A 24,788-nucleotide genomic window follows, 5' to 3' on the forward strand; every position below is an offset into this window, starting at 1 on the left:
ATCTTTTTTGTTTTAAATCTTTGCTCAGCAGAACTATATGCTTTGCTGTATTAAATTGTTTCTCACTCTGCCTGGAGCACTATTATGAGCCTTGAGCACCTCCACCTCCTCTACAATTAGAATGAGCAGACAGAGAGGATCCATCACAGCATGTGGACACACCTAGCGAGTTTAGCAGTTGCTGTTCCAGTTATTTTCCTATTAACGTGTTCTGGCAGCTCCAGTCATCTTTTTTTCTTATTCTCAAGTTTACTGGTTTCCTTCCTTAGGTTACTCATGTAAGTAGAGCGCAAGGAAACAGAAGTGAGGCTTAAATTTCTCCCCCAACTACTATAAACCCACCCCCCTCATTGAAACACAGGAGTGATTTTGACTATTCCCTGAAATAAAAGGCAGAGGTCGAGAATGAAGGAGGTGCCCAATTCACTATGTGCCAAAAGATTCAGAACGCTCTCAGCGCTGTGTGCTCTGCCCTCGTGTAACCGTCACACTGCAACTCAACATGACTTCCCCTCAATCAAAGCTGGCTGCCTCAGGAACCTACCATGGGTAGGTGGTCTCATTCTATCACTTAGCATTCATCATATCTACGTAATTGCAATTTGAAAAGCATCCAGGCAAATTAAAAGTGGCAAACCTCAATGTGGAATAACAGTATCCTCCTGTTCCCATTCAAGCCTGGCAAGGACTGCGGCAAGCTGAGTGAAACAGAAAAAAAAAAACCCTTCCTGAAGTAACAAGTGAATTCTCCCTTATAACAGACTATTCACCACAGTATTTTAGTGCTGCCCAATTAATAAGAAAGAGGAACATCATTAATATGCAGGCCAGTTATTTTAGAAGCGGTTCATTGAACTGATTATTTTAAGACAACCTTGTCAGTTACCCCTCCACCAGCAGCAGCATGTTAACCTCATAATTTATTTCACAACTTAACCCGGGCTCGGAGATGACTTTAGAAGGAATTGTTACCATTGAGCTTGCTTAGCTTTGGGAGTAAACTAACAGAACATCAGACTTAACATTTGGAAGCGTTCTTTACTGCGTTCACCCTAACCGACACGTTGGCAAATCTGCCTCTTACGTTAGCCGAGTCTCGAAGGAAGTAGTGAGGGAAAAATCACTGTAATCAGGACAAATGGTACATGGTTCCACCTGGCGTCAGAGCAAACATATCTCCTGTGGGGCTGACCTAGTTCCATCACTGCAGATTTGGGCATAATTCCCTTACAAGCAAACAAATCAAGTGACTCACTGAGAGCATCTTGTGAGTCTTATTAGTGTGCCAGATTACATATCCAATAACTGACAGAGCTCTGTAAGCTCCCCATCTTACAGCTGCAAATGGTACTGCCCCTCCCATACTGTGCTGGGGTTTTTTTTCCTTTTTTTTTTTTTTTTTTTAATTATTAAACATACCAAATGCACCATACTCCTTGATGTCTAGAGGCCTGTCCTTAGGGAGGGGCACACCTCACACAGTCGTATGTGACATGTTGTGGAACAGTTTGTCTCCATCAGTGGAAGTCACTGCAGCTTCCCACTTCATGCAATATATTGGCCAGCCAAGTGTTTTATGCTGGTTTCACATCACTACTGTCGCACAAATACGTTCAGACTGACAGCCAGGTATTCACACCATGGTAGAATTACACATTACAGGTCCCTTGAGAAAATGAGGAATTGGAACAGAATTGTTCCCACTGGCATGTAAAACAGAGTCCAGATACTAATCAGGGCAAATACTGAACACAGATGAAGGTGCTGTAAGGAGGGATTTAGTCATTAAGGATTCCAGCTCTTGGGACAAGGAACTTGTCAGTGATAACACTGGGGAGAACAGAGGGTAAGGAAGGACATCGCTGCTGAAACAAGAATTAAACTATCAGGACTCCTTGTTAGGCTTTCAGGTTGAGCCACTTGTCACAGGGGTCTTATGGCTGAGCTGCTTCACCTAGGCTAATCTGCCAATTTAATCACAAGCTAGTTGGTTTACAATTCTCAAATTGGCAAGCATTACCACCTAAAGGGGATGGGGGAGGCAGGGAGAGTTAGGCAGTTGAGTAACTGTTCTGAACAGCAATTCCATTCTGTTCAGCTTCATTGACTGGCTCCGAGCCACTGCCAGGGCATACGGAAGAATTTCCAACTGCGTTTCATTGCTAACCATTTTAGACTTCTCTTACCTGCAGAAACTATTTAGCCAATAAAAAGAAACCCTAAAACCTCTCCCTTACCTCTCCACCCCTGGGAATAAAGAAAAAAAGCACTCCGATTCCTATTTTGCTAATTAAGAGTTCAGGGACAGCACCATGACAGTTACTAGCTTTGTGATTCTGTAATGCATTCGCTGAGGGACTGCTGTTACCAGATCCACTGGTCCCAAGCTGCCGTGGTTGTGGGACACCGCAGCATATACAGTTCTCACCTAAACCAGGGTAAATTACCTGCAAGCTCTAATCAAACATGACACGTCGGCTGTCCTCCAGAAAACAACACAAAAAAACCCTACTTTTGTTCACCAGAGCAGTGCCTGGGGCTGTACCACTGTAGGAAGATTCTGGATCTTTGAGTTCTTTCACTTAAAAGCAGTAGCTGCTTGAACAGAGCGTCCAGAAATGCAGCTTGTAGAGCTGGTGCTCTGGCATACGGCAATTGTGCTCCAACTAAAGGACCTTTCCATATGTAAATCCTCTCCAAGCAGAACTAGGTCATAGATATCTTCAGCCCTAAAAAGCATTTATCAGCCATGCAGAAGAAAAGTTACTCTTACCACTTCGCTTGCTTCAGTTACCCTGCAGAGCCCACGCACGCCTCAGCGCTCCACCGGCAGGCTCGCACCAGCGGCGGGGCGCGGAGCGGAAAGCAGCACCCAGCTACCACTGCAGATGGAACTGCAGTTTCCTCCCCAGTTTCCCTGACAGCAGAGTTCATCTGTACTCCAAGATGACAACAAGGAAGATTCACATCCCAGGCTAATACAAAGCACCCCATCCTTGGGCGCTACAGCAGGGGAAGAGCTCAGGGAACTTCAGTGCAAGTGTGAAGGCTCTGCCTGAAGCTTTTAACTCTGCGTCATGCCCGACCCCTGCAGGGTGCAGTAGCCTCGCAGATACAGGAGACACCTACAAGCTGAGGCCTTGTTCACATACCACCAGCACAAGCATCAAGTAGCGCCCCTGCGAACAAACAAAGGCCAAACTGACACACAGCAACATCCTTTGTGTGCTAGTGCCACAGAGGGACAAGAAGTAACGTCGGCTTTAGGGTTTGGGTAAGTTGTTTATATGTAAAGATTAACAAAATGAAAAATTCCACAAAAGGAATTCTAGAATGAACACCACTCAGGCTAGTACAAACATCCATGCTGAACTTTTTTCCCTTTTGTAAAACACTATTAAATAAATCCCTTTATCTCGTTACTTCATTCCAGAAAGCTGTTCTAGAATCCCATGGCTTATACCGCTTCTGAATTTGCTGCTGCAATAAACGCAAAACTAAAAATGGGAGAAGCTTTTCCAGGCTAATAAAAGAAAACAGCAATTAAGTAAATTCACACCACATGTCTATCTGCTCAGGGGATGTAAATGTAGTCTAATAATTAATTCTTGACTTTAACAACCAACACACTAGCAGCAGAAACCTTAATGAAGCTTAGTGTGAGATTATTCTAATGGACTGTTAGGGAGCAAAAAAACCTTAAGCGACCATTCTCACTGTTCAGCCCCCAGAGATCCAGATTTAACATGAGATGCCGTTCCTTAACTGCAAGTAGCCTAATGACCCAGCACAGGACAAGTGCAAGAAAATGGAGTGTTCTCCCTGCTGCAAAACAGAGACTGGCAGGGAAGGACACCTGGAGAGGTCACAAGCTGGCACAAAGTACAAGGAGTGGAAGCTTATGGCCCTTGTATCAGGTTTTAAAGCAATTTTCAAACTAATACATTACACCTTATTATGTTAGCAAAAAAAGATGTCATCATTCACAGGGGCCAGAGGACCTATCTGTTAGGAAGACTGATCCTATGCTTGCTTTTTATTTTGTAAATGAAAACCAAGTGGGTTTCAGGATTTATTTTTTTTTAAAAGTCCAGAAAAAATGAAACTTGCGAATTACTATCTTCCCCCACCTTCTTTGTTTTCTAATAGGCTTAATATCTGACTATGCAAAAAGATCAACTTGTATCAAGAGATCAGCTTTCAATGCTCAAAGGTTAGTTTGAGCAACCAATTTTTTCTTTTTTAGAGCAACGCTGTATAATCACAATGTGTTTCTAGTACCTTATGTATTGCTTAACACAGCAATTTTAGTCTAACATCATAGCTTGATAAGCAATTTTTGCTTTGAGACAGATGTGACAAAGGGTATCAACTGCAAACAAGCTGCAGGCCTATGACATTTGGGCAATGCTTGTACCAGCAGTTCTGTCCATCTTGCCATATTTTTGGTAACACAGCTGTATGGCTGAAGAAGCTTGAAAAGTGAAGGAAAACTATACAGCAATGTACAGGCTATGATATTTAATAAGCTTCTCCATCTGGGAAGCACCTGACACAAGCTTCCCTCCACCAGACACTTTACTTGGATGCAAGAGATTTAACAGGCCTCTGTCTACTTAATTTTGCTGACTTCCCATTCATCCCTAGCTCACTCTGCTTGGCAAGCGCACATGACAAATCCCCAGGCAACTGCCCGGTAAAATCCCCAATCTGAGGTGAGATACTGAGTGTATTTCAGTTCTTCCTATTAGCATATCCAAAGGGGCCACACAAACTGACAGCAGGTAGTAACCAGAAGTCTTACAAAAAAAAAAAAAGTCTTATGGACCCCTTTTGTACTTACAAACAGCTCCACTGAACAAAATAATTGGGTTTACAGTCACAAACGATGCTTTGTGAACAGTTTTGTGAGATAAAATGTACACTTTGAAGTTAAGGAAGCCTACCAAAAAGCCACTAAGCTGATATAAAAATGGCCTGAAACCAAGTGGTATCTTGTTCATCAAGTTCAAGATACCAAGTTCAGGTATCGTGAACTGCTTTCATTCCCTTTTGAAGGGCATTTTGCTCAAGTAATTTAACAGAATATTCTGAAAATGAACCAGAAGCTCCACTGAGAAAGGGTGGGACAATTTCGAGTTTCATCTTTTCCCTTGAAAGTCAGCCTGTTTGAGTGGAGAAACACCTTCAGATGTCCAAAGAACAAACTCTCATACACTCAAAGAGATTCTCATGCACTGATGCCCTGTTGTTCCCTCCCCTTTATCTTTTTTCTCTACCACTTACACAATGCAGATAGCCATCAACTCAATCTAATAGCACAGCAAAAGCATAACATTTGTTAGCTGGGTAGAACAGACCACACCTAACAAAATTAGCATTATACAACTATGTTCTCCCAAGAAAGCACAGTAATTTAACTCAGATCACTGTCACAAAGAATGAATGAGTGTGTCTTATGCATCCCATACAAAATCAAAAAAGCAATTAAACCAAACAGGCTGTTTCCTGTAACACTGAGAACTCGAGTTCAGGATGATACCGTTTACTGACACTTGAAAGCACTGTACACAGCCACTCAGGCAAACATCTTGAGGCTTCTTCCAAGAGAAACCTGAATGAAGAAAACCAAAATTCCTAACGCAAGAACTGTTAAGCCACTTACTAACCAAGGTACCTAAGGCCAGATTCTCACTGCTGTGAGATGATGTCCAAAACTACAAGGAGAAAAAGGGATTGCGCACTTGGGAAGCAAAATCCAAACTCTTGGAACCTGAACATTTAAGACCCTATAAAACCCATCCCAAGCTTCAATGTGGGCACTCGGTACGGCACTTACAGGCCATTCAAAGAAGGGCACTTAAAAGCTGGGAAATTTACAGTACTACTAGCAGGTATGGCAGTTACTAAATATTCAAGAAAATCACAGCATTCTGTAGAGCAGCATTTAAGGTACTGCTCTGTAACTTAAGGCACTTATGAAAGCGAAGTTGCAGCTTTCAGGTGGTGTCTCCCTAGGGTGCTCCAGTTAAACCTGTAGAAATTCATGACCAGAGAACTAAAACCATCCAGGTACCAAATACAGCACTATGCTAGGAATTTGATTACTTCTGACGGCCACTTTTCAAAACATATTAGCCACGTATTTCAGAACGCCTTTGCCACCAATTTTTGTTAATACCATTTAACAGTCTGTACATTATCAGTGTTTGCAATGGGTGACACCGTCAAGATGCAAGAAATTACTAAAATTAAATAGGATTTCCATAAATAAAACGGTCATCTTTCACCTAATTTATTAAAGTTCCAATTTTTTCCAATTCCAAACAGAAGCTAAATACAAGTTTTAAACAGGTAAGCACTAGTTTAATCCAAAAGGGAGCAGGCTTATGCAGTTTTACTCCAGTAAAGTACTCAACCCTTAAGCAGAGCCTTCTTTGTCATCAAAACTATACAGTAGTCTTCCTTTTATCATTGCACAATCTTAAAATGTTCTGTCAGAACCAACTTTTGACGCTCCAAACACTATTTTACATTGTTTTATAATGTCTATTCCAAAAGAAAAAAAAACCTCATTGGGTTTTCCATACGAAACATTTTAGAAACCAGTATTTCCTGCACAGTTCACCTGCAAGTTTACAAGTCTCAACTCTCAAGAAAAAAAATAATCCTCTACCAACATTGTTTCTGCAGCTATTATTTTACTTTATTATTAGCTGCTTTAGCAACTTCAGACTCCAGGTCTGCCTCATCTGTATAAACGCATCCAACGCAAAAGAATACTTTCATACAGTTATACAGCAACTTGGGGAAAGAGATCCAAACCAAAAGTGCCAGTAAACTTAGACATGGCCCAGCAAAATAAAAGAGGCAAAAAATGCCTACATATTAAATGAGATGCTTTTTTTCTTTAAAGAAAGATTTCTTTCCCGCATTTACTTACTATTGTAGCCACTTTTCTGTTCATTAAAATGAATGATAGTGCTCTTTGATACAATCATTAACAGCAAAGCTATAAGGCCTTTATACCTGTTACATTCACTTCTCACCCTCCAAACACTGATGGTTAACATTATAGATGCTAGGGGACATGACCAGCACAAATGGGAACACCACCACAAATGATCACCTTGTGCTTTCAGATACATTTGTTTCAGTGTACAGTCCCTTCATTTCACATTTTAGTAAGATGCTGATGCAGTGCAGAAGCATGCAGAGCATCCTCTCTTTCACAAGGTCCATGCAGAAAACATCTAAAAAAAATTGTAAAGTTCTGAGATACAAATGACAAAACAAATCCAGGATGATCAAGTTTCACAATGTATAGTGTTCTGAACATGAGTCCATTTTCTTCTAAATTCTGAAAGAATAAAGTGGTGAGGAAAGTGAAAATCCACTGCTGCATTCTGTGATCTTCCCCATTTTGCTGGCCAGTACCTTACTCTGGCATGTAAGGACGGAGGTGATCCTCTATGGTACCAACCGTCCAGTGAGTGAGCTGCTCCTGTGGCAGGTACAGGCAGATGCTGCATAACTTGAAGATTGTAGCTTTGTTTTTTGGAGTCTAGAGACAAAGAAAAGCCAAAGAAAAGCTATTAAACATGAAAGTTAACTCAAGACTACCAGGCAGACCCCCAGCAGATCCAGCCCAATTATTAGCTTGCTGCTGACTGTGGAAGAACAGAGACATTTAAAAGCCACTGTCCCATGTGTATTAAACAGCATGAACTCAAAAATCAGTCTGTGACCTCCAATGCCTAAAATATTTTCACTATTCTGTTCATTCACTTGAATAACTTCCAAATTAAGCCAACATTTTGACTTTTCAAAACCACTGTTAAAGTAGATTTTAGAACTAATACAAGACCATCAAATTCATTGCGTGAACACATTGGGGGCCCATAGCTAGTTTTTGTACATACGAATCCTATTTATAGCCTAAGTTCCCTCTGAAACTGAAATGCAAGCATGAATGCACAGTTTTTCTACTTGAGTATTTTGCAGCAAAATCACTAGTGTTCCTAAGAAGAAAAAGCATCTTATGATTAAAACACACTTGTTAAAAAGAGGGACAAAATTAAGCTTACCTGCAAGTGCTGTCTGTCAATGAAGAGAAACACTGACTGGTTAGGGTTGTTGACAACAATTCCAGTCTTGTCCTTTCGGCTCAGAACATGCAGAAACTGTTTTTCATAGTCACCGTGATGAAATTCAAACTTGGCCTGCATTATGTGAGAGAGGGGAATAAAATATTTATTAAGCTAAAGCTCACAAGTAACCAATTAATTTCCTTCAATATGGGGCTTTATAACCACTTCTGCTCCTTTCCTTATCTACAAAAAGCAGAAATGGGGGAAACACAGTGATGACACACTTGAGTCTTGCCACAATTTAAAGAATTCCCTAGTTTTGTTCTGCCAACACTGACATTACTCATTGCAATGACGTATAAACAATTCAGAAGGTACAGCTTTAACTGCATATATAAAACTGGGTTTAGCTTGCTGTGGCAGGGCATCCCTGTGCATCAATACAGTGCATTTCTTCCAACACTTTACTCTTATTGCAGAACCAGCACAGAATATACACGTAACATTGTTTTTTTCCCCAGTAGCCAGCTCTAGCTCTTCACATTCAGATTTTTAAACAGTCTAAAATGTTTGAAATTTATTTCAAGGTCAAATTAAAATGCACAAATTTCAGCCATCTCAGATCCTTTTTCGTCTAACAAAAATACAGCAACTTGGGATATTCACAGAACCCATCATATTTAGACAAAGATTTAATTGTACCAAGAGCCACATCTAAGCCACTTCTACAAATGCTAACATGACATACAGATTTATACATAGATGTAATTTGTAAAGGTCCTTCAGACACTTAAATTTTGTAAGTGTTGATGTAACAGTGCATAAAGACAAGAAGCAGAATTTGGCATTCAAAAGATTCCTTTATAAATTAAAAAGACAGCCAGACAGCATACTTGAACATCCACTTAAGTCACGTAACTTAATTTATTGGTTAAAAAGATAAAAGAGTACTTATCCCCCGGCTCTTAATTGAAGTTAAAAAACAAAACCAAATACCTGAACAGGCCTAAAGGGTTCATCAGATCCCTTCCACCGAGAAAACAGGAGACAGACTATCTTCTCAATATCATTACGAGGCCAAAGAATGAAGTCCATCTCCTGGGTACAGCCAATCACATCCTGCAAGTAGTGAAGTTTTGTACTTACATTCCCCTCCATTAGTTGAAGATACAGATAAGCAACTTATCTGTACAGGGCACATGATTTAAAGGTGTTACTTATTACCATGTTTGTGTAATTTTCCATTTGTATTACTCACAGCACAACTAAAGCCTTCCTTGCCTTCCACTGAATTTTAATCAGTATTTCAATGCAGAGTTTTAATCAAATATCAATTCCAACTTTAAGAAAGCATTAGCAAATACCCTATCTTCCAATATTCATAAAGCAAAACCACTTAGTTGTACAATTCTTGCAAGAATTTAACACATGCCTACTAAAGAACAAGAAAGGCAACAAGATACAATTTCCAAGGCGTAACTGAATGAGACAGATGAAAGGCAGAACTTGAGCACCACATATTTAAACACAATTTCAGAATACATATGCTGTCACCCTTCAAAATAGACCCCATAAACACATGCCCGCAGAACACTTGTGCAGCAGAAGAGCTGAGAAGAAAAAAACAATCAGCTTTGATTCACAAAGAAAAGCACAAGCGTTGAAGAACTTAAAATTCAGCAAGCATAAAGAGGAACTTTACCCTGCGCATAGACTGGTAGCGGGGTGCGTGAAGCTGTACTACATCCTTCTGCAGAAGCTCTAAGGAACTTTCCAAAGAATAGCTGGAATCCCGCACACCTTTCAGGATATTTTCTTCATAATTATTGGTCATGACTGGTATCACTTCAGACACTTCAAAAAGCGCTGATTTTTTCTTCTAAAAAAAGCACAGGTCACATCAAGATTACAATCCTTTCTAGGCAGCTATAGGTAAGTTTATTTCAGAATTTGCCATTTTCTGTCAGCATTCATATATGAAGGGCACATCATATAAATCAAGACTCTGAGAAAAACCACACTAGAATTTACATGCAAAATTTTATAAATTGAACAGAATCAGTCAGTCCAACAGCTGAACATGTTTGTAAGACTGGCATGTAAATCTGCATCTTTAGAGACTACAAAAACATTAAAGCTGTATTTGAACATTAACAGAACTGCCTTTTCATCATGTACAGTACATGACTTTGCGTCGACCAAAAGCCCTCCTCAAGCTTCCCTTCGCATCTCAGCACTCCCCCCTTCCCTTTGCTACACTTTAAAGTCAGCATATTAGGAGAAGGGAAGTCTTCCAGTCCTCATTTGGTAACAATGAGCAATCAAGATCCAGTCTGAAGTCCTCAAAGAAGGACTGTTTTGATTTGCTAAATAACTTTTATACTCTACTCACTACAGTATTTCAATCTCTCTCAAGCATGGCCAAAATATTATGGGGAATTTGGAAGAACAGTTTTGCTGTATGTAAGATCATTAAAAGTTTTAAGTCTGTTTCTAACAGCTTTCTTAAGCTGCATGGGGAGTCTTGACCCATTTTTAGAATCTAAATAACTATATGACAAAGCATATTTTATCAAATAACCCTCCACAACCCCAGCAAGAACATACATATGAGGCAACAATTTGCTGACCAAGCTAAGTTGAGCCGAATTCCTACTTTAAACAAACTGGCACTGGATGTCACCTTCAGTTCACTTAGATACAAGCGAGTTTTATAGGATTTAAAACAGTTATTTGCAACCAGTTTCTACAAAGCAACCAGAAGTAGTATGAATGTTCCAACTAAAACCATTAAGATCGTATCACCTAAAAATTTACTTGCTATCACTGCTTAAAACATTCGTACTTCTCTTTATTACTATGAAACAGCACCAAGAAATTGCATCCCACTATATCCATTGCTGTTTGCACTAGAACTGACAAACAAAAGCAAATGGAATTAGAAGAATTTTAAGGAAACTTTAATTGAAAAGTTCAAAGAACAGAGTCTTCATTAAAAAACACATAGCCACTACAGTGAATGCAACAAATACGACATCTGAGGGGATTAAACAGTTTTGGTGCTCATCTACATGCCTGCTGTGCATTATATATTCTGTTGGCATTTGCTTCTATCTTCACTCGTTCAGCACATTCACTTACTGTAAGCACCTACTTTCTTCACCTTCTGCGGATGGAAACTCTTAGTTCTGGGTCTACAGTTAGCTTTAGAACTATCACCAGGCTCCCCAACCCGGCCCAGACACACCGCATTCAGCGGCAGACCAGGGAGCCAAGCAAATGAAGACTCCCTCTTTTCCCTCTCTGCTCCCTTTCAAAATGGTAGCAACAGTTTCACATGTCTGCATACTTGGGCCATTTAAATGCTGCTTTTTGCGACTCCTCCCTTCAACTGCCAGGTCTTCCCTTCTGCGCTACCCAGATAAATACAGTAAGTTTAGCTATTACTCCAGCCAGGCCTCCCTTTTCAACTTGACTGTCCACAGTCAACAATTAAGCAATTCAGACCCCAATAAGGCTTAACAAATTACAGTATTAACTTCGAAAAGTATTTACCCTATACAGAGGTTACCATGTAATCACTTAACGAGGTACTGGCACCCTCTGCATTACAAAACTAACATACAAAATGCCAGAATGGCAAACATGAACTAAGTATTACAGCAATGAGCAACTTCAAAAAGTTGAAAAGTCAACTTAATCTATTAAGGATAAACCATTACATGCAATCTGGCAGCAAGACTTTGCACAGCATAATTAACATGCACTGCAACAGAGAAACATTAAAACCAAGTTACCTTGTCTTTGAACACAAAGGCAATGTACATCTTGAAGTCAAACTGGTCAGCTAAAGATTCTTTTTTCTTTCTAAGCTGAGCACGAAGTCTGTTCAGAGCTTGTTTCTTCCGGGAGTTTGGGTCCCCCATTTTGTAATACAGGTGGTACTAAAGCCTTTGGAAACTGTAGCTAAACTATGGGCACCTTTTCTTAAGACTCAAGTACAACAGAAACAAGTCGTTTGATTCCTGCTAATACGACTGAATAGATAAAACGCTAATGTAACCCAAAACCGCACCTCAGGCAATATTTTACGAGAACGTCGTATTGGAGGGGTCAAGAAACAAAGTAAGTAGTTGTCCAGCCATGCCTGGACAAGAGGTTTTACAATAAACCAAGAAAAAAGAAACCTTAAGTATTTTAAAGACAAAAATTTGAACAGTTTAGCCGCAGGAATAAGTGGGCAAGAATGAAAAAAATAAAAATACCCAAATCTTATCACTATTTACGTGTACAATGAAAAGCAACTGGCACAAGCCCAATCCATGGGGGGGGGGGGGGGGGGGGGGGGGTACTTTTGCTCTGCTTACAAAAAAAAAGATGAAGCTGAAATTACAAATTGCGTTTTACCCCAGCCAGATTCATGACTCTACTGATTATTATTCTCAGCCTTCCACTATTGTTATGTTGCCCGTCTTTTTTTTTTTTTAGAAATATTACACTTGGTGGAGAGCAGAGACAAGGGTGCAAAGGAGGAATGCACATCCCATGAGATATGACATTTCTCTGCCAACAACAACAAAATCAACTACAGACAACACAGTGCTGGTTTGCAGGGGAGCAAAGACAAAAAACAGCGGAGTCATTTCTAACTTCATCCTGCTCATCATCAGGCACATCATCGCCCTGAGGCTACTGCTGCCAAAGAGAAAAGGGATCATGATGGCCATAGACGAGGGGCAGGCAGGGGTTCAAGGGACAGTATTATCTCACCTAGAGACTGAAACCCAAATCAGTGCCCCAAACGCAGGGCTCCTTACCAGTCGGAGAGCCCTACATCCCCCAACACCTCACACGCTCCCTGGGCTGCTGATCCCCCGGGATCCTTCTCTCTCTGCTGCTGCTGCGCTCCACAGGGAGCACGATTAGCTGAGGCTGTGCATGGCCAGTGCTCTTCGCTTCTCCTTAGGCCTCTCTCTACACAAGCCGGCAGAGGCTGCAGCGGGCGGCCCGTGCCCGGGGCACCCACAGTAGCACGGCGTCTCCCCTCTCACTTCATGATCGCGACTCGGAATACATGGAGTTTTGCTCCTGCTTTTCTCGCGAAACAGGTTTTCGGTGACAAAATTTTTGCGAGGTTTTGTTTGGGTTTTTTTTATCCTAAATTGCAAGCCTAGATTGCAATTTTAAACCTCCAAAACACCCTCCCCCCAAAAGCAAATCCCCAACTATCAGGTTATTTTCTTCCTCTCTCCAGACATTTTCCCCCCCAGGTGTTTGATTAGTCGGGGTTGAAAAGTTTTTAGGTTAGCAAATTCGGCGGACCAGGTTAAGAAGAGGGGGAAAAGTACTCCCCCCTCCCCTGGAGGAAAAGAAAAAAGAAAGGAAAACAAAAAGAAAAACGGAACCCCTCCCCAAAACTTCCCCCCCACTTAAGCAAGAGACTGAGAGACTCAGACAAGAGACCGAGACCGTGGCCCGCTCGCTACCCGCAGCCGGCGGGCGCAGGAGGAGCAGTGGAGGCGGCGGCGCTGCTAGCAGCACGGAGAGGAGCCATGTCAAGATAAAGCCACGAAGCCGCGGAGCCCCCCCATCCCTGCTGCAGTGGACACGGTGACCGGGCCGCCCGCTCTGCCGCTGCTCAGCCCCAACCTGGTCCCCATAGTCTAGCTCAGCGCCCCGGTGCCGGGGAGTGGGGAAATGGTGGCGGAGAGAGGAAGAGGAGAAGCAGGAAGAGGCGACGGCGGCGGCGGCAGCAGCAGCGGAAGAAGGTGTCGGCGGCGGGTCCCTGCGCTAGTGGCTCCTACGGAGGGAGGCGGGCATAGAGACCCCGGAGCGGCGGCGGACGGGGACGGCCGGGAGCAAGACGAAAGGGCCGGAGAGCCTCTCTTCGCCAGGCGGTCCCGGGACGTCCGCGAAGGCGACAGCAGGAGCGCCTCGGCACGGGAGCGAGCACAGGAGCAGCTGCGCGGCCAGCACCGAGCGCTCAAAATGGCAGCGCCTGAGTCACAGAGGCACCGCCCGGCCCGCACTGCGCAAGCGCGCTCTGCGGCGCGTACCAAGCCCTCGGGCCCCGGGGGGGGACAGAATCTTGTGCTCCAGGCAGCAAGGCTCAGCGGTGGCTTCACTAGACACAGACGCTCCTTTTCGGGAGAGCAGCAGAGGCGAGTGCAACAGCGGCAGACCACCTCCGAGCCGCCGCCGCACCAAGAATCCGGGGCGCACTTCCCTGCTCCCCCACCCCCCCGCAACGCCGTCACGCCCCGTGTCACCGCCCTCGTGCGCCACGTGATGCCGAGCGGGGCGCAGCCCCCGGGACAAGGACCCGGATGGGGTTGCTCAACGCAGTTCTCAGAAGGGAGGCGGGCAGGGCAGGGAGGCAAAGGGGGAGGAATGGGGCGCCGCCCCCCCCCCCCTGCCTGAGGTGGTTCGTGCCGGGCAGCGCCCCCGCCGCCCCTTCCCCGGCCCCAGTTCCTGGCCCCTGCCGGGGCCCCGTCCTACGTGGGGACACGCTTAAACTTGCTTCAGCCCTAAGCATCGTGCTGTTATCGGTAGTTACAGCTTTTAAGTCTTGCGGCGGCACGTTTTGTTTAATAGCGTTCGCTGGCGTTTGTATTCAGCCCATCATACGTATGTGAAGTAAGATGTAAATAAAACCCCAACGTTCACTAAGTTACACGGCGCGGGCCTGTGCATACTGGGCCTGCCAGACACCAGGGCACGGCCCGCGTTCCGCCGCGGTGCTCGTCATGCTCCCTGAGGAAGCTCCCTCGTTTTTATAAGTAATTGCTATTCCAGAGACGCAAACCTCATCCTTGGAGAAAACTAAGCACATGTGGGGTTATCCTACACGGAAAAGCTTCCGCCTCCCCCCTTCCACCTTCCCTGCAACGGAAGCGAAGCGAGGCCGCAGCTGGCTCCTGCGGGGCTCCCCTGGGCCCGCAGCCCCGAGGCGAGCGGGCAGCCCCGCCACGCTCAGCGCTCAGCGCTCAGCGCAGGGCCCCGGCCCCACCCGCCCGGCAGCGCAGTACCGCGGCCTGCCCCCGCCCGAGAGGGGTGAGCCGGGGAAAAGGCAAAACTCGAGGGCTGAGAGAAGAATGATTTAGTACTTTAAGTAAAATATAGTAACAATTGTAATGAAAGGGAGCGAGAGAGAAGAGTAAAAACTCAAACGGAAAACAAAAAACCCCAAGTGATGCACGAATCACTTGGTGCCAGATGCCCCGTGCCCAGCCAGCCCCCGAGCAGGGAGCAGCAATCGGCACCCCCGGCAAATTCCCCCCAGCGTATATGCTCAGCATGACGCCCCATGGTATGGAATATTCCTTTGGGTTACCTGTTGTGGCTGTGTCCCCTCCCAGCTTCTTGTGCCCCCCCCGCCGCGCCTGAGGAACTTAAAAGTCCTGGACTTGGTATAAGCATTACTTAGCGACCACTAAAACCATCCGTGTGCTATCAACATTGTTCTCACATCAAATCCAAAACACTGCACTGCACCAGCTACTAAGAAGAAAATTAACTCTGTCCAGCTGAAACCAGGACACAGGGAAAGCCTGCCATCCAAAACTGCCCAGGCTGGAAGGAGGTGCTTCCAAAGCACTAGGCAGCGCAGGTTGGTGCTGTGCTGCACCAGGGCCAAGGGGATGGTGACCCGCTGGTTTGCCCTGCAGTGTGACACAGGCCTCCCGGGTGGGTGAAGGCATCTCTCACACCTTCCCTCTGGAAGCTGGTGCCTGTGACTCACCAGAACAGCGAGGTTATTACAAAGATTACAAGCAGAAGACAAGCACGGGCACCATCTATCCCATTTGATTGTGTTTCAAAGCCCCTGCAGCATGGCAATGGCACTCTCCCACTACACTCCAGTAGATTTCAGTCTTTTTTTCCCCTGCTCTCTGCTCTTACTTGCCTCTGCTGGTTTCCCTTGTTCTCTCCTGACCTTCATACTAGTTACTTTCCTTTAGCACACCTTTCCTTTACACACTTTTCCTTGGACACCTTGTCGACCTTCCTCCTGCCTGTCTTGCAGGCAGCTGCTGTGTCACAGCCCTTAGGCCTCACTGCCTTCACCTGGTGCTAGTCAGGCTCCCCGATGCAAACACTCCCTCTTGCCTTCTCTGTCACAGGCACTACCCAGAACGCCCCTCGGTTGTTTGAACAGGAACAGAGCAGAAACAGATAATTTTTACCCATTTAGAGACTGCTGTTCACTCCCAATGGCCACGCCTATTGAAAACAACCCATTATTTGGAGGTAAAAAGCAAGGCATCTAAATAGTAATATTGCATTAGCTCTGCACGGCTGCAATTACTTCAAAATGCCAACATTTTGTAGCTATAATATGTCTGGCCTTAACAAGAGCTGTGTTTAGATACCCACTTTTTCAGTCAAAGCATTTTTGTTTGCTGTGCTGCCCTGTACGGCATTTTGTGCTGCAGGCTGAAATTCTGTCTTGTGTCTGCTGCTATTTTAAGCTGTGACTCACACTTGGCCTGTGACCTCTTTGTGCTGGCACAGCCGATGCAAAGAAGGCCCTTGGTACAGCAGCACTGCTTGATGCGGGCATTGCCCCAGCACAGAAGGCCCTCTGAGGGAGCTGGCGCCTTGCCTGGCCGTGGAGGAGAAAGGAAGGAGTTTTCTTCCAGCCCAGTAACTCCAGCTGCCCTCTCAAGTGCAGGGATGCAGCCAGAGCTACTGCACTTTGTCACAAGGTGTCGGGCAGCTGCCTAGCCCCAGGCTGAGGAATGCATCCCCAAAATTTTGTGAAATGTAGTTCTAGCACACAGTTTTTTCTTCTGGAGGATTTTCTAGCAGAGCTATGAGGAGAGGAATAGATATACTTACAGGGGAAAAAAATCTATACTTAGAAGAAATGGGAGATCGAGTACAGAATGTAACATGTTAAGCAGTCATCAGCTGTCTTTTGCAAACTCAGAAGCAGCAAACTTCTCAGAACCTTTCACAACATTTCAGAAGGGAGGTGGGGAACTGAAATCACTCCAGGTTCCTGTGTATAGATTGCTGCTCCTCCTTATATAGGCAACTACCTCCCTTATCAAACTCAACAAAGATTTTTTTCTTTTCATTCCTTGGCTAGCAAAGATATCCTGACAACATTTACCCAAATGAGTACATCAATCGACCAAAATATGTTTATAATACATGTATGTTCAGAAATATCTGCACTGTTAAAGCCATGAGTAATAGCTGAATCTTGTCCTACTTTTATGCAATTGTGCTTCTTTTCCTCCATCATGCACAATGATGAAGCTCATATAGTTGAAAAATATCTGCATCTTAGAATATATATTAAGCAACACTTATTACTGCATGAAGGGAGAGTTAAGACTTAGCAAAATAAATATTTGTATGTCATTTATCCATAATTCTGTTGACCAGACAACTTATATTATTGTTATGCTTCTTATTGGTTATGCAATGTTGTACCATTTATAAGAGAGGCTTCTGTGCCTGAGAGTTAGTGCGTGTTTTGCAATTTTAACACTTGCTCTAGTGACAAACTGCCTCTCTTCAAATCTGGTTTAAAACAATATATAAGCTTTATCATTAAGACAAGAGAAATGTGCATGGTATAGAAAACAAACCCAGCAAGTACGTTGTGGCAGTATATGCAAAAGAGGCAACAGTTCTTTTTTTAGGCTTCAGTCCCATTAGCACAGCAATACTGTTTCTTGTGCATGTTAAATCTAGGCTGAGCAAAAGTCAGTAGAACGGATCAGCTTCTGCTCGTTTAACATAGCACAAAGAAGCTGGTGTCCTTTAGTCTCTCCCGAAGTGAGGAGGGCTTTGTACATTACCACGTAGCTGCAGTCCTGTAGTTTTTGAGGAAATCAAATGCATGCATATCCCTAGGGACTTCGGTTTCTGCAGTGGGGTGGGGGTGACACTGTTCAGCTGTCATCCCAGAGAAATACAGAATCAGGCAGCATGGGCAATACTCTGTGTGAAGGTAGGAAAGACCTTGTCACAAAAATGTATTCCTTGGGAGAGAAAGTTTTGAGTAATTGTAGTTTTGAGAAGCACTGCAAGTTTGGAATGTCTGGTTGCTTGTACATTTTTTCCATTTCTACTCTGAAAAACTTGTATTTTCTATTCACCATTTTATTGTTTCCTTGCTGTTTTCAGTGAAATTAAGTTCTGTAGGTTTTTTTCACATTTTGGTTGCATAATAAGTTGTGCTTTTTTCTGTAAACTAAAAATGATTGATAACTTTATAGAAACACTTTGTTGGGGGTTTTTTTCCCCAAAATTTATGTGATTTCAGAGTCTAAAGTCTGTTTTCAGAATTAAATGTTTACTCATAAGCACGTGGGCAAGATTGTGCTCTAAAGCCTCTGTTCCTAATTGCCAGCTTAAAAATTAGTTACTTAAGGCTTAATAATTTCTAGTTAATAATCAATTTTTAACAGATTGTAGCAAATTGATATATATGTTATAGACATAGTTAGGAAGAGATGAGGTGGATACTGTTATCTGTTTATACTTTCCATGCATTCTGTACTGGCTGTGTATGTTAGAAGTAGTATCACCCCTGAAGCTACTTCCTTCAAAACCAGAACTATGATTAATTTAGTGCCAAATGTTTATGCATCAGACAAAAATAAATTAGTATTCTTTCTAAATTCAAACACAACAAATTAGGTGGCAATTGAACTCTTTCATATGCTTCAGAATATACTGTGATTTATTCTTTTCTGCCTTTAGAGAAAACATTCATTTCTAAGACATAACAGGAATGCTTTTGTGTTGAGAAATGGCAGTGTTTAATGCATAAAACATTCCTTACATCATGCTGTGGATGATGTAAGGAATGTTTTATGGTGTGGATATATCCACTGCACAGTTATTGCTACAATATTAAGCTTCATTCATCACTTCCCTATGTCCTGCCTTCTAGTCATATGGCTGTGGTCATAAAATGGGCTTTGCATTCTTGAGCACATAAGGTATTGATCCTAACCTTTGGATGAACCATACCTACTATCTTGCTGGGTTTGTTCTGCCTTAACAATTATACCTCTGTGTGTATATCTATCTATCTATCTATCTATCTATCTATCTATCTATCTATCTATCCACACTTAAATACACTTGATTATGTGCAGTCTCATTTTCTGCTGTTGCTTTATGTGTATGAGTCTGATGGGTAGCCAAGGGGGGGAAAGCCCTCCCCTTGAGTCACGAGGTTAAGAAGGGACCCCCTTGCTGTCTAAACTTCTCAGGAGTCTAGGTGCAGTTACATCCAATCCTAGTCTCAGACTTGGTGAATGGTTTATGTCTTAAAAGACTGTATGTACAGCCACTTATCAGTCAGTCAACATTTGCCTGTCAGAACCCTCTCAAGGTCTTTCATTGCAACAGTTTCACAAAGTTGAAAAAATAGATGTTTTATTAAAGCAGCAGATATAACAAATTCGGAATTGCTGTTGATAAATGCACTTGCTGCAAAAATTGAGCTCAAGTTAAGACTTCAGCACTTTTGCTAGCAATACTTTCCCAGGTAACATCCGACATATTTGGAGATACGAGTCTTACCAAAGAGGCTTGGGGAGGAGAGAGGTCCAGACCCATTGACCCATCTGGTAGTTGTAGTTCTTATCTTCAAAACAGAGGATTCTTAATGCCAGATTTCTACTCATGATGAGGTGGAACTAAATCAATTGCTGTGTGCCGATTGGCCCTTAGCAAGGATTGCCAGTTTTGGAAGGCCAGTGGAGCCCGGTGGTTCGTCATGGGGCTGGAGCTTCCGTACAGATGTACCTGGCTTTAATGAAGCATCACCAGGCTGTGAGGCACCCACCTCGGGTATCATTCAGTTGACTTGAGTGTTAGACTGCACCTGTCACATGTGTTTTATGAGATAAGCATGTTGCCAAAGTCAAACCCTGCTACTCCCTGCTGACTCGTGGTAACTTCTGTAATCGGCACCAGCAGCTCTTGTGTCCCACATTGAGTGTGTGCAGTTATTATGTCAAAAGTTTCTCAATGCCTTTGCTGTGATGATAGCTTCCCCAAGCACTGACACCCAATTAATTGCCTCTTTGAGTATTGGTAGTTATTTAACAGCTTAGCCATTTGTTTTGTATAACAAATGCACACCCTGTCTCTAAAACTTTGCATTTATTTTGGAAATGTCTGAAATGCATTAAAACCAATCCCTGCCTGCACTTTTCATGTAAATATGCCATTCAGATTCCACTGGACAAAGTGTTTTGACATCTGAAAGACTATTGACTCTTTGTCACTGTACTGTGTCATTTTTGTGTTCTCAGTGATGTGCAAATGCATTTGTCTTTATTAGACTGGTTTGATCTATCAAAACCAAAGATAGTCATGTTCCAGTGTAGGTTTTGTGTTTGCTCAGCAGGTGCCTGCAAGAGTAAGAGTAAAATCGGAAACAAGTTTTTTTTTTATTTGTTCACTCTGTAAATAATATTCTAAATACTTGTAGTCAACAGAATTGCAAGTGGCTTTAGATTAATAATTCCTAGCCTTTATAGAGAATGTTTTATTTTTAAATCTAAAGCACTATATAAATATTGTGGATTTTTTTCCAAGGTAAATCCATAGCTGAGCAGGTTAGGACTTAACAGTGTTTTAAAGGATGTCATAGTGACTCACACAGTAACAGTACTTAACTAGAGGAAATTCAGAAGGCGAGATGTAGATTTTTCTTTCAACCTTTCACCACTGAAGCACTAAGGATCACTGTTCACAGGACAATCTTCTATTTAATGTATGAAAATTGCAGACTCTCTGGAGAGATTTAATTAATAGCAGCCATCATTGAAAAATGAAAAAATGGAAAAATCCATTATACCTGGACTGTGCTGTGTTTAAAATCCATTCTTTGGACAGAGCTTCATTAGCATGCAGCTTTCCGTGCTGATTAGCCTAGGGAAGAGAAGACAAATCATGAACTTATTGTCGGTAACACACGGAACACCCTTCTATTCGACGTTAACGCCCCAGAAACAAGAGGCTGCGGGAGGGAAAGCGTTAGGCAACGTGATGCCGCGCTGCCACCTAGTGCCACCCGGCGGATGCGGGGAGCCGTTTTATCCCTTACGTAAATGGAATTTTCATTGGACAGAGGGGCCAAAAGAACAGCAGCAAGGGACCCTGGGAGCCACAACTCCTGTTTCTTGATTCAGAGGTCCCAAACCCAGCCTCGGGGCTTCCTTCCCTGGGCCCTTTTGCAGGTCTTGCACCCAGAGCAGGGCTGAGGCAAGTCATTCACGTGCTTCAGAGGCACAACACCGCACTGACTCCCTTGACCCTCTTCACAGTAGTTGTCTGCATCTAAAACAGTTAAAGCAGGTGCTTACATTAAATACTAATAAATAGGAAGGAGTTCATGATATATGTGTAATTTAATTTACAAAATACAAAATTACAATGTAATTTACCTGCACTTAATGTGGCAGGTAGAAATAAAGACTCTTAAGCACCCCAGAGCTAGGTAATTATCTGTGGATTACAGCACAGGCCTTGACAAAAAGCACAATGCGACTGTCAAATAGAAATACTGTTTTGCCTGTACTTGATTCAGATAGCCAAGTCCAAGTGCTCTCTGTGTAATGCTTAGGAAGTTTCCACACACAGGCGTCTAAAGAAGTCTGGACTCCAGAGTTATTGGAGGCCGGGTGGTGCGTTCCCACCTATTCCCATGTTCCCAGGCATGTGAAGTCCTCCAAAAAGCTTTTTTTCAGTTGTTATTTGCTATAAAAACTGATAACATTTATCAATAGCGATGGAGTATAAAAGCTGTAAAAAGTACACATTCTCTACTGACATGAATAATCTAACAAATTGGCTGAGCTTTATGGGAAACCTTGGCATGTTTGCTTAGGCTTACTTGAAGTACAAATAGTCATAAGTATTCATGACAGAGAGTTCTATTTTTTATGAAACAAACAAGCTGAAATGCATTATATTGCAGTCAATCTGAAGAAATCCATGTTCTGCTAGCATTGGCTTGACAGATTTTTGCATGTAAAAATGCCATAACCCCTATTTAAATTTAACCTTTGTCCACAAAAGTTTTTTATTATAGTATTACAGTTATTACAGTATTTTGTATTTTTACACTTACAAATAGGAATTATTACAATAAAGTAACCTGAAACATTTTGGTGAGATTTTTATATAATTACACTGGTTTCCCACAGTTAAAACTATGAATAAGCTTCTAATAATAAGCTCCAAGTACTCATTCTGACATGGTGAAGGGATTCTTTACAAGCCTTTCAAACTGAAGAAACCGAACTGAAGGAAAACTCTGAGACATGGTGGTTCATAATAGGACGTGTTCTTCAGCTGGCTAAACTGAAGGAGTGGCAGCTTTGTAATAAACCTCCAGATCACTGCCTCCAGCAAGGAACAAATTGAAAGGCAAAACAAACTGAACTGTGACAGAACCGTATCCCATTACCTTGCCCCCCCTCCAATTACCAACATTTTGAAAAACAGTTATTCCACTTCTGAACTGTAAATGAACTAAAAATTTTTATGAACTAAAAGTGAATTTTGAAAAGGTAATCTTTGACAAAATTTCATTTGAAAACATTAGCGTTACAAAAATTGCATCACAGTCATAAAATACACACATTGCATTTTATGTATATAAATATATGCATGCATATAATTTAAGTATTTTGTATAATGTATTTGATGTTGCATATTTATATTGCTATACAGCAATACATAAAATATAAAAATAGGAATACTCTGATACTGTGTTTATGTGCACATTACCTGTATCCAGATCTTTCTGAAAGAAGATTCAATGCTGCTAAGATTTATGTGTATATTTGACTGGAGTTTAGCATATCTGCTGGTATTATGGAATATGGAAATTTCAATTTTTCTGCTAGGTTCAACAAGAATTAAATTAAATTAAGAGCATGGACTTTTTTTTTTTAGTACTGTACCAGAACAACAGTAATTTGGATAACATTTCTGCATGTTATTTTCATTTTCTTGATAGAAGACAAAGCTTACTGAGGTAACAGCTTGCTGATGACACTAAATTACTATTAAGTGAATAGGAATAGAGGTGACTGACAAACTGCAGAAGGGCATTATGGAATTCAGTAACTGGCAAATACAGCAGTCAATGAAATTCAATGTAGGTAAACATAAAAGGTCATACATAGGAAAAAAACCCCCTTAATTTCACATATCAAGTGAAAGACTTTGAAATGACCATTATTCAAGAATAAATTCTTAGTATTATGGCAGGTATTTCCCCAAGAATGTCTGCCTGATGTTCAGCAGTCATTAAAAAGCCAAATCAAACAGCACCCAGATCACAAAAGAACAGAAATACGGAACAGCTTTCATGTAAGGGATGGCTAAGTAAACCTGGGAGAGAAAACTGGAGGGGAATCTGTTTAACAGTGGCCTAGATGAGGACCAATTTTTTGTTGTCTCTTTCAGTACAAGGACTAGGGACATCAAACGAAGTTATAGGAATTGGGTTCAAATGAAAAAATAAAGGAGGGAGTCCTTCAGACAATGGATATTTGAGCTCTAGAAGTACTTGCCAAAGGATATTGTGGACAATGAGTTTAAATGGATCAATGGGAGGCCGAACAAGTTTATGCAAGAGAGATCAGCATTATTTCCTTATCCTTGTTTAAAGATTTCCCAATTCATCATTTTTTATGTTCTGCCTTTCTTTCATTGGACCATGACATTCCCCTTAAGGCATTCTTGTAATTGCCATACGGTTTATTTCCAAACAGGAGACTCACAGAATGGCATGTTAAATAAACATTTGTCTCTGTAATTATCCTAATGTCTAATACCTCCATCATATCGCCTGGAAAAAACGTTGATAGCTGCTCTAAGCTAGCTATGAGACCTGGATTGCAAGGAATATGTCCTTAACTACATTCACTGACAAGTCAGCAGAAAACACTATTAGCATAAATGAATGTGCAAATATTTGTGAGAACATATTTGTAAAGTGGCCTCTAACAAAGTTAACAGCATACCTTATGCATAATCAATGCAGAGCTGTAGTCTATGTCGTATGTAAAATTGTTGTTTATCAGTTGTTGTGGCTTAACCATGTTAATTTTCTTCCTTGGTTTTGCAGCCTGTACTGTATTTAGATAGGAGTGATAATGGTAAAAGTTGCTATGTGATTAAATTTGGCTTGGTACAATGTCTTTATAAAATACAACAAATAACAGAAGTGAGAAAGCAGTGAGGAAGCAGTTGGAGAGACTTAGTATCCAGTTTCAATGCACTGGAAGGTTTTGAGTATGGAACCAGTAGACCTAAGCAGGCATGTAACAGCCAGGTGAGCACCAGGCAAGGCTTGTGTGTTTCATTTCCTACAGCTTCAGTTCAGATGACTCCAGCCTAGGGGCAGGTGGCACCAGACAGGCCTGTGCCCCCCCCTCCCCGAGGCCCTGGAAGGGCCAGGACGTGCAGTTCATAGCTGAGGTGCCTCATAACCCAGTGCTGTACTCGACCTTTGCCTCACGACGCACAGCTCTCCCGCCCCACCTCCGGAGACACCGGCTCCACGGAACCGCCCGCCGGCCTCGGCCCCCTCAGGCCCCCAGCCTCCCGCCACCGGCCCGCGGGGCGTGGCTCCGCCGGCGGCATGGGCGAACAAGGCCTGTGATTGGCTCGGAAAGTGGCCGGCGGATCACGTGACGGTGA

The 24,788-nt window shown here is 42.6% G+C and overlaps 2 protein-coding genes across 2 annotated transcripts; one reads left to right on the plus strand and one right to left on the minus strand.

Annotated features, from left to right (window-relative positions):
• Nucleotides 1-6,279: 6,279 nt before the first annotated feature.
• Nucleotides 6,280-14,046, minus strand: C3H6orf62 (chromosome 3 C6orf62 homolog). The gene is made up of 5 exons (XM_005431981.4): nucleotides 11,888-14,046; nucleotides 9,793-9,969; nucleotides 9,087-9,209; nucleotides 8,088-8,222; nucleotides 6,280-7,564 (listed from the first exon to the last, which is right to left on the minus strand). Exons 1-5 carry the CDS (start codon nucleotides 12,014-12,016, stop codon nucleotides 7,439-7,441), a joined length of 690 nt encoding a protein of 229 aa, XP_005432038.1. The 5' UTR covers nucleotides 12,017-14,046; the 3' UTR covers nucleotides 6,280-7,438.
• Nucleotides 13,788-14,759, plus strand: LOC129735481 (translation initiation factor IF-2-like). Its single transcript, XM_055703465.1, has one exon. The coding sequence runs from the start codon at nucleotides 13,788-13,790 to the stop codon at nucleotides 14,508-14,510; it is 723 nt and encodes a 240-aa protein (XP_055559440.1). The 3' UTR covers nucleotides 14,511-14,759.
• Nucleotides 14,760-24,788: the final 10,029 nt, after the last annotated feature.

This window comes from Falco cherrug, chromosome 3 (assembly GCF_023634085.1).
Source record: "Falco cherrug isolate bFalChe1 chromosome 3, bFalChe1.pri, whole genome shotgun sequence".
Lineage (NCBI taxonomy): Eukaryota > Metazoa > Chordata > Aves > Falconiformes > Falconidae > Falco > Falco cherrug.